Source organism: Callorhinchus milii, unplaced genomic scaffold (genome assembly GCF_018977255.1).
Source record: "Callorhinchus milii isolate IMCB2004 unplaced genomic scaffold, IMCB_Cmil_1.0 Scaffold3, whole genome shotgun sequence".
Classification (NCBI taxonomy): Eukaryota; Metazoa; Chordata; class Chondrichthyes; order Chimaeriformes; family Callorhinchidae; genus Callorhinchus; species Callorhinchus milii.
The window spans coordinates 59,293,064-59,309,885 of NW_024704744.1; the positions used below are offsets into that span (position 1 = coordinate 59,293,064).

General features: G+C 39.0%; 1 protein-coding gene across 3 annotated transcripts in view; it reads right to left on the reverse strand.

Annotated features, from left to right (window-relative positions):
- ttc13 (tetratricopeptide repeat domain 13) overlaps positions 1 to 16,822 on the reverse strand; it is a 29,092-nt gene that overhangs the window by 5,689 nt on the left and 6,581 nt on the right. For 2 of the 3 annotated variants that reach the window (XM_042333754.1, XM_007898390.2), the window contains exons 5-19: positions 16,499 to 16,564; positions 15,226 to 15,318; positions 14,965 to 15,081; positions 14,362 to 14,472; positions 13,275 to 13,357; positions 11,630 to 11,771; positions 10,743 to 10,917; positions 10,225 to 10,381; positions 9,833 to 9,963; positions 8,547 to 8,679; positions 8,121 to 8,213; positions 6,987 to 7,070; positions 4,605 to 4,689; positions 2,793 to 2,902; positions 1,093 to 1,228 (exon numbers count right to left, since the gene is read on the reverse strand). In XM_042333754.1, the coding sequence (XP_042189688.1) occupies positions 1,093 to 1,228; positions 2,793 to 2,902; positions 4,605 to 4,689; positions 6,987 to 7,070; positions 8,121 to 8,213; positions 8,547 to 8,679; positions 9,833 to 9,963; positions 10,225 to 10,381; positions 10,743 to 10,917; positions 11,630 to 11,771; positions 13,275 to 13,357; positions 14,362 to 14,472; positions 14,965 to 15,081; positions 15,226 to 15,318; positions 16,499 to 16,564 (1,716 nt within the window). The remainder of the gene's footprint in view (positions 1 to 1,092; positions 1,229 to 2,792; positions 2,903 to 4,604; positions 4,690 to 6,986; positions 7,071 to 8,120; positions 8,214 to 8,546; positions 8,680 to 9,832; positions 9,964 to 10,224; positions 10,382 to 10,742; positions 10,918 to 11,629; positions 11,772 to 13,274; positions 13,358 to 14,361; positions 14,473 to 14,964; positions 15,082 to 15,225; positions 15,319 to 16,498; positions 16,565 to 16,822) is intronic. The other variant, XM_007898391.2, reaches the window with a different exon arrangement.

Sequence of the window (16,822 nt, forward strand, 5' to 3'; positions counted from 1 at the left end):
GCTGAATGTCAGCAAGACTGAAGCCCTCCTGATTGGCTCGACCCAGAGCCTCAGGCACTGGCAGCATCAGCATCCACGATTGCACGCTCCACCTCACCAAGTCAGTCAGGAACCTGGGCGTCTCATTCAACCCTCAACTGTCCTTTCTCCCCCACATTCATGCCATGACACGCTGTGCTTTCCCCCATCTCCGTAACATTGCCCAATTCTTCCACTGCCTCACCCCTCAGGCCACCGAAACTCTCATATATGCATTCGTCACCTCAAGGCTCAATTACAGAAACTCCCTCCTTGTCGACCTCCCCAACTCTTCCCTCCACAAGCTGCAGATCATCCAGAACTCTGCAGCTCATGTCCTTTCCCGTCCCAGGCTCTGTGACCCCATCTCCCCCAACCTTGCCCAGCTCCACTGGCTTTCCATCCCTCAGAGGATCGAATTAAAAATCCTCGTCCTCACTTTCAAGGCCCTCCACGGCCTTGCCCACTTCTACCTCTCTGACCTGCTGACTCCCTACCAACCTGCCACTCCCTCCGTTCCAGCCTGCTCCATGTCTCCCGCCCGATCCACCCTACTATTGCTGGCTTGGGTTTCAGTTTCTTTGCCCCGACCCTTTGGAACTCCATCCCACAATCCCTCCGCCTTGCTCCTTCCCTTGCCTCCTTCAAGGCATGACTCAAGACCCTCCCTTTCGACCATGCCTTCATCCGCCCTCATTCCTCTCCACCCTCCCTCATCCCAACACTGCCCCACCCAGCTCAAGTCCTGTTCCCCGACTGTTCAATGCCTTGGGACGTCCTCCCAACGTGAAAGGCGTTTTACGAATGTAATTTTGTGGTTGTACTAGATTTCCCTATTCCAAAATACTGTTAGTTTTATTTCGTCACAAACCTTTTTAAACCTATGGTTTAAAATGACCATTTAGAACGCAAATAGGAACAGTTATCATTGCTGGTCGATAGCAAAAAATGAAAGCAGTCAGTTCCAGGTTGAAAGTATAACAACTACCTTCAATGCAATGTAGAGAATATCTTAAAAATCTTCACATAATTAACTGGTTGCATAAATAATGGGGGAAAAAAAACTGTTCTTACTCCAAGTTCAGTGGAAAGCATCAGCGCTTTTCCTTTACTGTTCAGGTCTTTGTACAGAGCATCAATTTCATCGTGATATTGCTGGGTCCTTTCCTCTGTTGTTTGGGTTTCCACAGAAAACAACATGTTTCCAACTCTTGATAATCACATCGCATGTAGAAAACATTGAAAAGAAAATGATCAAAAACAATCTTGCAACAATATTTCTCAGCACAAACCAGTTAAAAAGCAAACCTTTGTCCCTAAAGTGAGAGTAATAGTATACAGTAATAGACTAAAAGCACCTAGTGTCACAATTAATCACTCCTAGACCAGTTATACCATAATGCTGAATACAGTTCCTTATATTCTACTCTAATACTCCTTGAACCTATCCTCAAAACAAAACAAAAATTACACACCTATATTTTCATTTCCCACTCCAATGATCTTTGTGGCATGAGTGTAATTGTCAATTTAAAATTAAATGACAATGAATTAAGGGCATTGATCCACTAGGGCTTGAATTGAGATTCCCCAATAACACTTTCAGTAGAGACCAGATTTATCCATCCCCTTAGACAGATACTTGGAAAGTAAATGTGTTTAAAGGTAAGGAAATAAGTCGGATTAACAACAACAACAAGATTTCATTTATAGAGCGAGGACGTCCCAAGGCGCTTGGGTAGACAGTTGGGTCCGAGCAGGGGGGAAATGGTCAGGGTGAGGGGAGGGAGTGAGGAGGGGGTAGAGTCGAGAGGGGAGCTGAAGGCACGGTCGAAGAGAAAGATCTTGAGACCGGCCTTGAAGGAGGAAAGGGAGGAAGCAAGGCGAAGGCACTGGGGGATGGAGTTCCAGAGCCTAGGGGCTGAGAGGCTGAATGAATGGCCTTGTAGGTGAGGGTGAGGATCTTGAATTCGATCCTCTGGGGGATGGGGAGCCAGTGGAGGTGAGCGAGGGTGGGAGTGATGTGGTCCCGAAGCCTGGTGCGGGACAGTACACGAGCTGCAGAGTTCTGAATGACCTGCAGCTTGTGGAGGGAGGTGCCAGGAAGGCCGGCGAAGAAAGAGTTCCCATATTCCAGCCTTGAGGTGATAAAGGCGTGGATCAATGTTTCAGCAGCGTGAGGTAGTGCTGTAGTCTGGCGATGTTCCGGAGGCATTAGAAGGCGAAGCCAGTTGTGGCGCGGATATGAGGAAGAAAGGACAGCTCAGGGTCGAACAGAACCCCGAGGTTCCTGACTGGCTTTGAGAGGTGGAGAGTGCAGCCTTGGATGCTGATGCTGTCAGCGCCTGAGGTGCGGAGGCGCTGACGTGAGCCAATCAGGAGGGCCTCAGTTTTGCGCACGTTGAGCTGGAGAAAGTTATCTCTCGTCCAGGACTCGATGTCGGACAGGCAGGCTGTCAGGACATCGGTGGTCGTGGAGTTGAGGGTAGAGGAGGAAAGGTAGAGTTGGGTGTCATCCGCATACATGTGGAAGTTAACCCCATGTCTGCGGATGATGTCACCAAATCGAATGCGGCCGATAAATGGGAATAAAAGATCTGCCATGATCTAATAAAATGGTGGAACAAACTTAAAGGACTGAATGGCTTTCTCATATTCCTATATTTCTCTCAGTCAAGGTTGGATTTGAACCTCAGTCTCATCCACTCCCCAAATAGGTTTCTCCATCCTAACTAAGTTACTCCTCCAGTCTATTTATGAAGCTGTCAACTTACCGGTCACCTGTGATGGTTATGGTAAATCCATCATATTCCTTTCCTTCATTTTTCACACTGGGCACCTTTGTGTTTACCGTGAAACCATCTCTAGTTTTGCTGTTAAACTGCTTCCAAAAAGGGAAAAATATGATAGACGACCATTCATAATTAGAAACCTACAGACTTTTAAAAATGTGTGAAAACTTAAATTTTGCCAGAAGTTTATTTGAACGTGTTTTTCTGAAACCTAAAAATAAATATGTTCTGAAGCAGCCTTTTTCGCTAGAACTGCCTTTAATTAATTTTGTCTGGGTAAATAAGTAAATTATGTACACTACTTAACTATGAGTCACACTTTAGAAGTATATCATAAACAACACGCCCCAATTGCCCTGCCCTGGTAACTTATACAAGGAGTGTAAATAGAGAATCAAATAAAGTCTAAATAAATGCTTACTACTGTATAGTCTGCAATATTAGATTATGCAAAAAAGTTAAAAATGCAAACCATAGAACTTTAAAGCATAGAAGATTATTCGAGCCACCAAATTTTTGCTGGCTCTTTGAAAGAGGAATCCATTCAGTCTATCTGCCTTTCCATCATACTTCTACATAATACTCCTTTTTTCAAGATATCTACATCTCCCTCTTGAAAGCTAATGTGGGTGCTGCTCGATCATCGCTCCCACCAGGACACTCCACATGCTAAAGGCACTCCACATGCTAACAACCTCTGGGTAAAAGGAAAAAAAATGTCTACTTTAGTAATTATCTTCGAATGACGTCCACTGACTCAACAATCAGTGGAAAAAAAAATTCCACATCAACTATCAAAACCCCTCAGAATTTTAAGATCTTTATTAGGTCTCCCCTTAACTTCTCTATTCCAGATTCAATACAGTTTCAGTTCCTGCTGTCTTCTCGCAGGTCAAACTACCTAACTCTAGTATCATCTTAATAAATCTTCTCTGCAAACTTTCTAGGCTCCTGACATCCTTCCTAAAATAGGGTAACCAAAACTGGACACAATATCTAACTGCGGTCTGACTAATGATTTCACAGGTAAGCGTCACCTCTTTGGTTTTATAGTCTTTGTCCCTTTTTTATAAAAGCGAGGAATCATTTAGCTTTCTTTACAGCTCTCTCCACCGGCTTCACCACCTTTAAAGGTTTATGTATTGTGACCCTGATCTTCAACTCCTTTTAAAATGTTACCATTTAGCACACATTTCTTCTCATGATTCGATCTCCCAAAATGTGTAACCTCGTACTTTTCTACATTAATTTTCAGTTGTCATCTCTCATCAATCTAAGTACTTAGTTGCTTACACTTTTCACGGTTAGTTACACTACCCTTCTATCATCCTCATGTTGCAGAGTAATCCTCCCCCCTCTTGATTTATTCTCAGTTCACTCCCTGATCCCCTCTTTTATGTTTCCAACAATATCCTTCTGTTAGCAAGTTGTCTGTCCATCTTGTTTAGTCATACCTGCCATAGAACTGCCCCAGGAATACTGAGATCACTCCCACTAAATCTCTTTATTCAAGTGGTTAGAATCATTAAAAAATGTCAAGATTGTAACAACTACTTAATTTGTGCAGTGAGAGGCCCAAATTTCAAACAAGTCTTTTTTAAATAAACCAACTAAAATAGACACTGATGTAGCACTCTGCTGCTGAAGTGTCATACTGGATTCCCATTGAAGAAAAGCAATCTAATTTCTATTTTAGAATTCTATCCCTTTAAAATAATTAGTCTCATCAGTAATTTTTCAAAAAAGTCTATAAAAAAAATTGATATTATGAAGCATTTCACATAAAATATTTACTTTCATTATTGGAAGAAGGTCTTCAACTTTTTTCACTTTCTCCACAGCCTCCTTCACTTCTGAAAGGCCTTTGGGATTATTAGTACTGGAAGAGTGGAGAGAAAAAATGTGTTGTTAAAGGACCCTCCACACAATATGCAACACATCCCTAGAATTTCCCTTATATACCTGAAATACAACCTACTCAGGAATCACAGTCAATGAAGGATTCTAAAACTAGGGAACTAACTTACTTAAACTCTCATGTCCAACACTGAAATTTTCAACCAGTGAAAGTAGAGTAACAATTGTGAATGTAAAATACAACACATGGTTCGATGCTCTCACAAATATCAACCACATTTCATAAATATTCCATAGTATTCTGCTTTTCATAATTCGCAACACAAACAGCTTGAATTAATTTCCTCAAAAGATCTCTATTCTGCCCCCCCATTTCTTTCTGACTCCCACTCTTTTCCTTGCGCTATTAGAGGACATAAGTTGCATTCACCAGAACGCTCTACAATTATTTATTTGCTCTTACTGCATGTGTCATTTAATTTTTTCTAAATGTATTTTCTTGTTTAATCTGATTGTTTCTTCCCGTTCTATTGTTCAAGTTTGATACAACCAAAATGTTCTATACAGATTTTTTGGGTCAACCAGATGTCTGACACATGCAAAACCAATCATGCTGAAGAATATCCAACCCAGACAAGGGTATTCCACCTACACATGGAAATTTTCCTGTGTTTGAAATGTTATGCACACTCTCTCTCTCCCTGGAGCAATGTACCTTTTTTTTAATCTAACTCCAGAGAGCATTACGCATAGATTGACGAGAGCCAAGGCATGGGAACCCCAGAGTGTTTGTTAGAATATTCCTGGCATTTAGCTAGTTAAAACCACGTAGCTTACCATTGAAAGCATTCTCTAGCAAGCTTTCCACTGCTCATCCAGCTAAAACTACCCTGCTATTAGCGTTTTGGCTTGCAGGGTTACCAGGAGCTGATTGGGAAGAACCCCTGCTCCCAATAACTGTTTTATACTGTGTACAAAAAAAGCTTCTAAAGTCTGTGGCCAATAGCCAGTACATTGCTTTGTTGTTAATCAATTTTTAAGTCGCCTCAGGTTTCAACATCCATCTTTCAGAATCAATGTTCTGCTTTCCACAAACATTCATGAGTCAGAACCACGATTAGTTGTTTGAACACTATGCACGCAAAGCAGTGCCCTCAAGAGACCTTGTCATAATCCAGCAATCATTCTACATAAAACCTTTTTTAAATAAAACAAACCCTTTGATAAATAAGGATTATACAAATAATTAAAACACACACGCAACCCTGGAGGCTTCTACAGGCCAATTGTATTTTCATCTGCTCTACATAATGTGTTGAGACAAAAATCGAGCCACAGGGACAATAACTACTTTCCAACAGCCATGCACATCATTCTTGAACAGAGAGAACAAAGACTTTAAACTTTATGATCATTTCTTTCCATCATTTCTATCATGCCTAATTTGCATTAAATTGGTTCAGATGATCTTTGTAGACTTTCACCAAATCCAAAATTACAAGATTTTCAACAAGCATTTACTGATCACGAATAAGCAATTCTTGAAGTGGTCAAATTGAATTTTTTTATACCATCTCCAGAACCTGAAAACTACAGCAATCCTTATGTCCCTTTTTCCCTAAATCAAGCTTTTAAAACTCAAGCAAAGCATCACTACGCCACGAGTCACTTCATTTTCCAATTCGTTCATTTTCTTCCTCAAGGCCAAGCCCACTCCTGTCCTCATCCAATGTTCATGCTCCGGATAATAATCAGGAGCAGGATCTCTGACTAATCTTCCTCCTCTCATTAAGGTCAATTGTAGGATTCATTTCTGATTAACATCAGGTAACTTAGGCCATTGGGGGGGTTCTCTTCCTCTTTAATTTAACACATCTGCTGCCTTACATTTCTGAACTTAGTTTCAATTCTTCACAATAACCATGTTCTCTCGATACGTTTTTTTAAAAAAACATACTTAAAAGCTCAGCCTTCTTGGTGATAGACTGAGGAAATTATTCCAGTTCACTACAACCACAAGGAAGACTCACACAGTTCAATTACCTCTGCACACTTAAATTCATCCAAAACAAAAATGTTCTGTAACTACAAAATTGTCTTCAGGAGCAGCTCCATAACGTTCCCCACACCCAGATACTAGTACAACTGCAGCTCAGGCCACTGGCTGCCCAGCATTCTGGAAATGGATCAAAATAGTTGAAGACTAGTAGTTGCATATCCATTACCTGAGAATTTTTTAACCTTAAGTTTCTTTGATTTCAAACACATTATAAAAATGTTACAATTTTTTCAGTTATGAACAAAATAAAACTGAATTACCGATGATAAACCAGAATTCTGTCTTTTATAAAATTAAGTATCTTGTCGAAGTACGCCAGGTACCGCATGTTAATAACTTGACCCCTGAAAAGGAAAACAAAAAATTATTGCTGTCATGTGCACTATAGAGGAATCATAAATACAGTAGAATAATACTGTAGAATAGCGACTTATATTGTGCACACCTAGATATCCCCGGAAATGATCCTTGTCCATAAGCTTTAGGGTATTTTCAGTTTAAAATTAAAACCATGAGCACATCTAAATTAATTTTTACCCTTCAATTTATATCCCATATGCAATAGACCACAATACAAGTGATAATGTAGGCATGTGATCGCTTCCAATATTCTGCAATACAATTCTAATACGTTGTACAAGAGCTTGGCTCATCTCGACTCTCCCACCCTTTCTGTCATTTTGAAAGCAGGAAGTGACTAAACTTACATAGAGTGATGCAGCTCGGAAACATGCCATTCAGACCACTTAGTCCGTACTGATGTTTATATTCCCCACAAGTCCTCACCTCTCTATTCTGACCAACTTTAACTGGAGGACTGTTGGCCAGAAGCTCTCTTCCTTTTTCGAATTGTGGCATTGGCCACTATTTTGTCCCTCCCTTATATTTTCAGTGAACTTGCTCAATGGTTAGAACAGTCTATTTTTTTGTTCAGTAGACAGACCTGTTCTGTCTCAATAAAATGTGGCTAACCCCAAGCTCTTAAATGTGATTACCCTTATTGCATTACATTTCCATTGCTTGACCCAAAAGTGGCCAATTTTAAATTCATCCATTTACTGACAATGTCACTTCCTCCTTCGCACATGTGTAGGAAACCATGAAGTGACATTGACATTGACCCGATGAAGCAGAAGTCAGCCATTTTTCTTTTAGAGCAGGAAGAGCCAGCATGCAGGAAGTGCCAGCATGCAGGAAGTGAGTCAGCTAGCTGTGCACATTAAAATCCCCTATTGCACCTCTCTAACACAGGATGGTACGGAAAACACATTATAAGGGGACTCCACTGCAGCTGACAAAAATCAAGACATGATTAGACATTTCCATGTTCTGAAACACCACATATCTGTACAATTACAAAGACACTGAAGCTATTCCACAAAACAAAGCTGTACCTGATGAGGTTTATGTGATTGTTGAAGCCTCGGCTGAGACTTCGAGCTGGCATCTGGTCTAACCACAGAACTGGTTGATCGGGGTCTGCTATCCTGTGGAGTGAAAGTCAAACGCAAAGAGAGGTCTCATTGAGAGCAGTGACATATCAGACTCCAACACCATTTTGTTACTAATAGTCTGACCATAAAAGGCTCCCATTGTAGACTATGGATTTAGACATTTAGACATTTTCTATGTATAGAGCATGCAAAATTCACCTGAATCAGCAGGCTAAACATAGCTATAGTATATCTTAAGCTTTCTCAAAAGTTTATAGGTTTATAACTACCATTATTTAATTTTGAAAAATGTAATAGGGACTGGAGAGGTTAGAGGTTCATGAGAATGAACTTCACCAGTAGCTAGATCACCCTTGATGCCATTACCTCCTCCACTTTACAGCAATATCAAACATGTCCCTCCACTGCATCAATCTGGTTTTGCCACCCACACGAATCTTTGAATTGGCCCATGTTCGCTGCACGGCCTGCATGATTTCTAGTGCTGCAAGTCCCATAGCTGTAGGGAGACAGAAAAAGGGTGTTTAATGGAAGAAAAAGCTGCACACAAAATACACAGATTTGTCTTTTTGTATTTTTTTTAAATCTTCCCTTACACTCAATCCCTATCCCACACAAACCTTTTCCATTGCCACTTGGATACCCTTTTGGGGGAAGATTTTCTTTAACAATAATAAACAGATTATTATAAACAATGCACACAACATGCACCTGTTTTGTAATGTTCAGGAGTCAGGCTGGTTATACATTTGAGTTAATTCAGGATATGGTCATTGTAAATCACTGAGAGGTATCCTTTCTATACTGGTTGACTGCTGAAGAATCAATTCAATTGAATCAATTCAATTCACTTCCGCTGTTTTCAGATGTGTTAAGTTTGGCTTATTTCCAGTGAAAATAATTGCTTTATGAAAATGTTTAGGGCAATTTCCATGTTTACCTAAAACACATCTGAAAATACCAGAAATAAATGATTCTACTCTCAAGAAACAGTCCTCATCACAGGTACCAGGAAATAAAAGAATCAAAAATGGTCCCAGCAAAAAAGTTTTGCAAGAGATTCATTGTTAAACCTTATAAACAGGTAAACCAATGTGATATATAATCTCATCAGCACCATAAACTGTTTTATTAAAATTAAATATTTAAAAATAATAAACATCACAATTTAACACCGATGAGTTGTCCCATACAGCCCTGCGACATGGCAGCAGTTTGTGAAGCAGCAGAAGGACAGAACACACATGAATGCTGCTCATGACCCAACTTCCAGTGACCGATTTTCAAGAATGGAAAAGATCCAACTACTGTATCTCATTAGTCCCTTTGTAAGTCCAGAACAGCAGAAAATTGGGCCATCCAATTTATTTTTAAACTTTAATTTTTGAAGTTTAAAAAAAGAACTGTACTATAAATGGAGTTGTTGCTAACAGCACAGAAATCCCTCCTACACACAAAAGCTCCAAACTATACAGTAATCCTATTGATCAGAATTGAACCTCTCTGGTTGGTGCAGAGTTCAGCATTGTACCAACACCAGGTGCATTTCAAGTCGTCATTAAATGTTGCATCATTTAGAGCTCACCACGTGCAACCAAACCAAAATATTCAAAAACATTTTACTTTCTCAGACTAAATATATCACACCTAACCTCTATGGATCCTTTTATTTGGTAGAAAGCCAGGTGTGTTGTATTGCATAAGAGCACCCAAGCGATCTGCTGTGCAGAGTAGCCCTTGTACCTCCAGACTGTAACTTTCAAATTTCTGATGTAGAACGTCCCTATTAAGAAAGGGTCAAACTCAGTACATATAAGATATAATAATAATCCTTGCATTTGATAAAGCGCTTTTCATGTCTTCTAGACGTCCCAAAGCGCTTCACAGAATAGACTGTAAAGTGAATTGACTGTATATTTGTGGTTTTTCCATATCAATGCCAAAATATCCATTTGTGGTAGACATTCACATCTAATTGAAAGTAGAAGAGTTCCACAAGTATGAATACGTTGCGAAATGTTTGTGACAGCATGTTGTTACTCACTTTATGTGAGGCTGTAATCCTGGTTGTTCTTCATAATCTTCAATAAGGAAAGGAAGGTTTTTGGCCCATTGATCCTTGAAGTTACCAGGAAGATCAAGGTCCATGTTGTACTCTGTGGTAGGCAGATCAAGGTGTGCATGCAAGTATCGGGAGTATTCTGCAAAGAGTTAAATAGTGAACGACAGTTGCATGAAAGGAACAAGCAAATCCGAAATAACACACAAGGTTTGCACAATGTAGCCACTTGAATTACAGAATTTGTATCAAAGCATCTTATTGAAATGTAGGAACAAGAAGATGTTTAATGTTGTTTGTTCAAATATGTTGTAATAAAACACCAGATCAAACTAACAACTGAGTAATTTAAACAGTATAATGCAATACAATTATAAAATTCAGTGCCCCCAATTAATCAGTGAGGGATAAAACATCTACAGCAGCATTCTATAAGCCTGTGCACTGAACATGTTTTTCTTCATCGATAATAGCAAGGTTGAACTCAATATAATACAACTCACCTCGGAGGTATTTCACTTTAAGATACTCTGAGCTTGTCTTCTGACCTGGTAATGGGTCATTTAACATCACTTTAGTCTGAGCTTTAATCCCCTCATAAAACTGGCCCATAGCAACATGGCTCAGACCCTTCATGTACTGGCAAACTTCATTGTACGGCTCCAATTGCAGGCATCCCTAGGTTGTAAAACACAGAGCACACATCGTGCAAGTTAATGCAGCCTCCAATAGTATTAAAGCAGATAAAACATATTGGAGGAATCAAGAAATTATGGATGGAAAGACAATTGTAGACAGTAGTTTTGATATACTGTACTTTAAATCTATCCTAAATATAAATGGGGTAAGATCCATTAGCAACCCCAAGAACGTTTAGAAGCAATTTGTTTAAGTGATGACCAGTTCATATTTTCTAGAACGAACATGGAAGAATAAACAAATCAGCATCCTCAAGTGATCATGTACACAGCAACACTTGGCACTGTCCTTGCAGCAGGTCATCAGCCAGTCTGCTGTGTCAGCCAAGAATAGTGCATGACATGTCAAAAATAAAGAATAACAGATTACACGAGGGAAATGTTAATAGTGAACAGTCCTGCTGGCTGATCATTGTTACTGGAAGAATTAAGGTTTTTTTTTCACATTAACAAATATCAGAATAAGGAATACTTTGCCACAAAAAGCTATTAAAACTGAGGCTGTAACATTTTTTAAAAAGATAAGGATAAGTTTTTGAAGAAAAAATATGAGGTTGCAGGAAAAAGCAGGGAATTGAGACGAGGCTTTATAGGTTGTGTTAGTACCAGTTTCAATTCAATAAGTCAAAAGGCCTCCTTCAATGCTGTAATGTCTGTAAATTCAAGTAAGAGGGGGTTTTAAATAGCTCTACCTTAAAGTCTTTTAAAGCTTCCTGGAGACTACCATGATTGTAAAGCATCATTCCTCTGAGCTGAAGGGACTGAATGTGGTTCTGATTCAACAATAAGGCTTTTTGGAAACTGTCCATAGCTGCTTCAAAGTCGCCCAGCTCTCTATGGAAAGAATGCAATAAGATCACAACAGATTTTTAGGTAAACCTTTCCAGCATAAACAATTATTTTTAAAACCCACAAACTATAAAAAGCTTCAGTCACGCCAAAAAACTCCTTTTAAAGTTGAAAATGCTTTACAAATGCAGAAGAGCAAGAAGAGCAAGACGAGAACTAGGTGTACAGCTCACTTTTCCTTAATAAAAGAAAATTGTAACCGTGATCCCAGCTTATATATTTTTAAAAGATAAACATATAAGCAATAAGAGCTAATACTAGACTGTTATAATACAATTTTTATTTAAGCATGCAGTCTGAGAATAAACACCGTTCACCAGCAGTACAACTGAAAATAAATATCAGGAACATCTCAATTCGGACTTAGCTCAAATAAACAAGCAACTCCAGTGCATGAACAGACTGACCATCAAATATTCTTTCATGCCTTTCCCAAGGAATCATTTTTCTTACATATAACACAACTATGTGCCAGGGCAGACAAGCTGCACCATTTACTTTATTTGGAGGGAACACTGGCTCAGTAGGTTGGTACATTAAACAACAAGAGTTCCATAAATTCAGGAAGTTATCGAGCTAATCCAACATCAGCATGAAACGTGGCACCAGGGTAACCAGTGGTATGTACCAGTCTCAAAAAGGGGCCAACATGTTGTACTGTATAGGTAACCAGGAAGCTGCATTTAAGCGTAAGATTTTCCAAGCCTACTACTTTTAAAGCACACATTTGTGGTAGGTGTTGGATTTGGCTTACCAAGTAACTGAATCCATTATCAGTTATAAGTCAGACTAAGTTCGCTCATGCAGAAATTTACCGGAGGAAGATGCACAACAGTATACCTTGGTCAGCTGACCCATATTCAGTCAGAGTGGTGTCCCAAGAGGACTGAATCCCGAGGGCCTGTCAGAGGCCATGCAGTAATGTCCCCTCACTCTTCACTAAACTCTTTATGGTCCATGTGCCACTTCTTGATTATGTAAGTTCGGGACTCGATTTAAATAAAAATACCCAAACAACCCAAACAAAAATGATACTATCACAATTAACCATAATATCTTCATTTTACAAGAGGGATTGATGGTAGAATTCCCTGAGGTATTAAAGGGAACTCTGTTTTTTGTATTTCTACCTTACAGGGAAACCACATTGCTAAATTAGGCAATAAATTAACACGAAAGTTCTCGACATTTCTGGGTTAAGGGGGGGGAACTTGGTGTTCTGATTTTGCTTATTACAACAAAATTCATTTATCCAGCACCTTTCATGTCAGCAGAACATCTCAAGCTGTTGAATACATGTCAGAGCTGCAGACAGAACATGAGGAAGAGAAGGTACTGGGTCACGGGGAAGAACTGTCGATCTGAGGTGTCGGTGTCAACCCAGAACACAGCGCAAACTTCCAAAGAGCTGGAGAGAATGGGAAGGGGCCCAGCAACATATCTCTTTCCCTCCGCTAAACCACACAAACTGCTAAAAACAAGACCCACCTGTATGCTTGCCCTAGACTTCTGTAAGCATCTGTAAAATCACTTTTAAGTTTAAGAGCATCTTTGAATGCATCAATGGCTTCCTGAAACAAAGAAATCAGACAACCAAATAAAACACTCTAATGCCAGGGTTTCCTTATGCACTTCCTTGTATGATCACCTGAAACAGCTAAAATTACAAAAGTGAACACGATTTTCTCTCTGTGTGTGTGTATATATATATATACACACACACACACTCAACTATAAATTCTCAGCGTTCACAGCATCTATCCAGGTCACTCGTCTCTATTATGATCTTTGACTGCTGCCAAATACAGAGTTTAATAGCAATACCAGTGAGATGGAAAATTCACTGCTCACGTAAGGGCAGTTCTGTGCTACAAGCTCACATTCACTGGAACCTAGAGCAAAATGGATTTCAAATTCTTTACACACAGGACCCTTGCAGCCAGAAGATACTTCTACATCAGGCTAGACTGGATTTAAATCCAGGTATTGAAAGTGGAAGACTGAGATGACTTCAAGACATGCTAGAGTTTCTGCTCCCCTTTATTTTATTTTTAAAATAGTTACTGAATCATGCACAATTCCCCAAACCCAAGCATTTTAAAATGATTCTGGGTAAGGGATTTGATAATTATCTGATAATAATTTGGTCACTCAATCCACAACTGTTTGTGGGACACTGCAATGCCCAACTAGTTGCCGTGATTCGACCACAAAATGTAGTCAATTCACTTTATTCTGTGAAGTGCTTTGAGATGTATAGAAGACGTGATAATAATAATAATCCTTGCATTTGATATAACGCCTTATCACGTCTTCGAGAAGTCTCAAAGCGCTTCACAGAATATACTGTTAAGTATAAGGCATTATATCAAATGGAAGATAAAGCACTATATCAAATGCAAGTCTTATTATTATTAATGAAGTTTGTATACAATTGAAGGCTTTAATTCAAGATCAGGCTTCTAACAATGGAATCCAATGTATAGTTTAAATTTAGAAATTGTAACTTACCAACAATACAAACCACAGGCGTCACCTCCCACACCATTTTCAGTGTCAACATCCATGCACTTACTTTCAGCATTCCTCTGTGATAGAAGGTTAGGCCTTTATACAACATTGCAATCGGTTGACTTTTCTTCATTTCTAGGGACTGGTGGAAGTCTTCATGGGCTGTTGCATAATCCTGGAGGACACAATTAACACAGAACTCAAAATGTTATCCAATTGTTTCCCAATTCCTTAGGGCAACTAACTAGTAATATCTAGGAATAGGACAGCACTTTCCAAATGCAGAAAGTATTTCAAGTCAAAAGTGGTAACTAATGTTTATTACAAGTTTATGAAAACTAAACATTTATAAATTATAAATTTATAAACTAAACACACACCTGATAATAATCCTTCAAGAAAAAAAACAATAATAAATTGTTCACTTCAATCCATGACTGTTTGTGGGACACTGCTCTGAGCAATTGGCTGCCGCGTTTCGCTCACAAATATACAGTGAATTCACTTTACAGTATATTCTGTGAAACGCTTTGAGACATCTAGAAAACGTGAATAGCGCTATATCAAATGCAAGGATTATATATATGTATAACTGTTATATAAAAGTAAATATATATTATATATGAACTGATAATTAATCCTTATTTGTAACTAAAATTCTACTTACCTCGGATATAAAGTGAAGGGTTCCTCGGTGTCTGTACAATCGGGCCAATGGCCGCAGCTGAATGGCTCTGCTGAGATCATTTAAAGCTTCACTGATTCGACCCAATGGGGATAGGATCTGTCAAGTGAAAAAAAGCCATGGCTAAAAGGTACCAACAGCATACTGTTAAACACCATTAAAAATAAATGTCTCTTAAACACCATTAAAACTAAATATAATTCTGTAATACTATGCTAATGGCTCCAGTATTTTTGAGCTTACCTCTGCTCGCTGTTCAAATACCTCTGGTGCATTAGGTTCGATTGTTATAACTCGGTTCAGCTCAAAGAGAGCAAGTTCAGCATTCTTGATATCCTGCAGACAGAAATTGCCCTCGTCATGCCAGCACACTTCAGATGTGATTAATTTCATTCAGAATAGACTGATTACATAAAACAAGCAACTATTATGATACGGCCATCATACAATAGCACCCATGTATGGATGGTGATCAGTGATAAGGAACACAGTGGTTGATGTAAATAATTTGACTTATTTCTGCACAGATTATTTTCTTATTCTTGAAAATATACAGAAATCATTCTCAATGTAAAATAAATCTTGTGTTGTGGGATTATCTGAAAATATTCCTGTAATGAGCTCAAAGAAAAATATATTTTTCAGTATCATCTCCTGTCATGGAATGTAACATATTGCCCTATGATAACTTGACAGAGATTTTAAAGATTTTTCTAAAATTCATATTCAGACCGTTCTTCACTGAGGAAAGTGTGGATCTTCCCCTCAGTGCATAGACTGAATCATTATCACACCCAAGATGAGAGCTCCTTAAGGAATGCAGGGGCACATAACAAGATAACACAAGGTCAAGACATATCCCTGACCATTCCATAGCTCATACTCAGGGGATTGAATTCATGGGATACATAAAAGAATAAAATTGGCAACAGGCTGTTGCTGAACCCAGAACATAATTTCAATGTATTGTGATGTTGTGTGGTCAGTAGAGTGGAAAGAGGGGGAAGAAACTGCTGTTAGTTTGACAGCAGGAAACCTAGTCTTATAGAAAACACAAAAACAACCTTCTGTTTAAGAGTTTGGCCGCAGAACTCTTGGTAGTTACAAGTTTTAACTGCTGAACTCACAAAGGATTATGTGTGTCTCTGCACTTGTGGGTTTATTGTGTTCTTGTTTACCTTAGTTAGGAGGTTAATAAACCAAAATCTAGTTTAATTTATATTTGTATATGCATTTGCCTGTGTGATACTAATTGAGTCCATATAGAAGGAAGTTTGCCTAGCTAAAAGATACATTGCCAAAGTCATAGCCTTGGTTATTAAGTGACTGGTGGCAGTACCCTCTCAGCTCCCAGGCTCAGTTCCTGTAGCCAGGCAGAATTCTTGAGTGCTATGGGATGTCCTCCGAGAAAGGTGCTCTATAAATATAAATTGCAGTGTCCTGGTGCAGAGCAGACAGTGACAGGACACTTCTGTCACACAACTAGGATTTCAATTCAAACTGAAGATATACTAACCTGTAAACCTTTCTTTCCATAAGCTATTCCTCTTCCATAGATAGCACTCACTAGTTCTGGATCCCTCTACTCACAGCCATGCATTTATATACAGAGGAAAAAACAAAAAATACGATTATAAATATTAAAGTTAAATCTAAATGTATGATCACAACTCACAATCCTATTATAAACAATAAATTCACTACCCTTACACCAACATGTTTCATTCCACACCTGCAAAGGTCAGAAATCTGCATTCAAACTGGACAGCTATATTCTGTACAAGTTATTTATTTAAAGTTAAGGTACAGTTGGAGTCTAAACAGCTAAAACCACATAGCT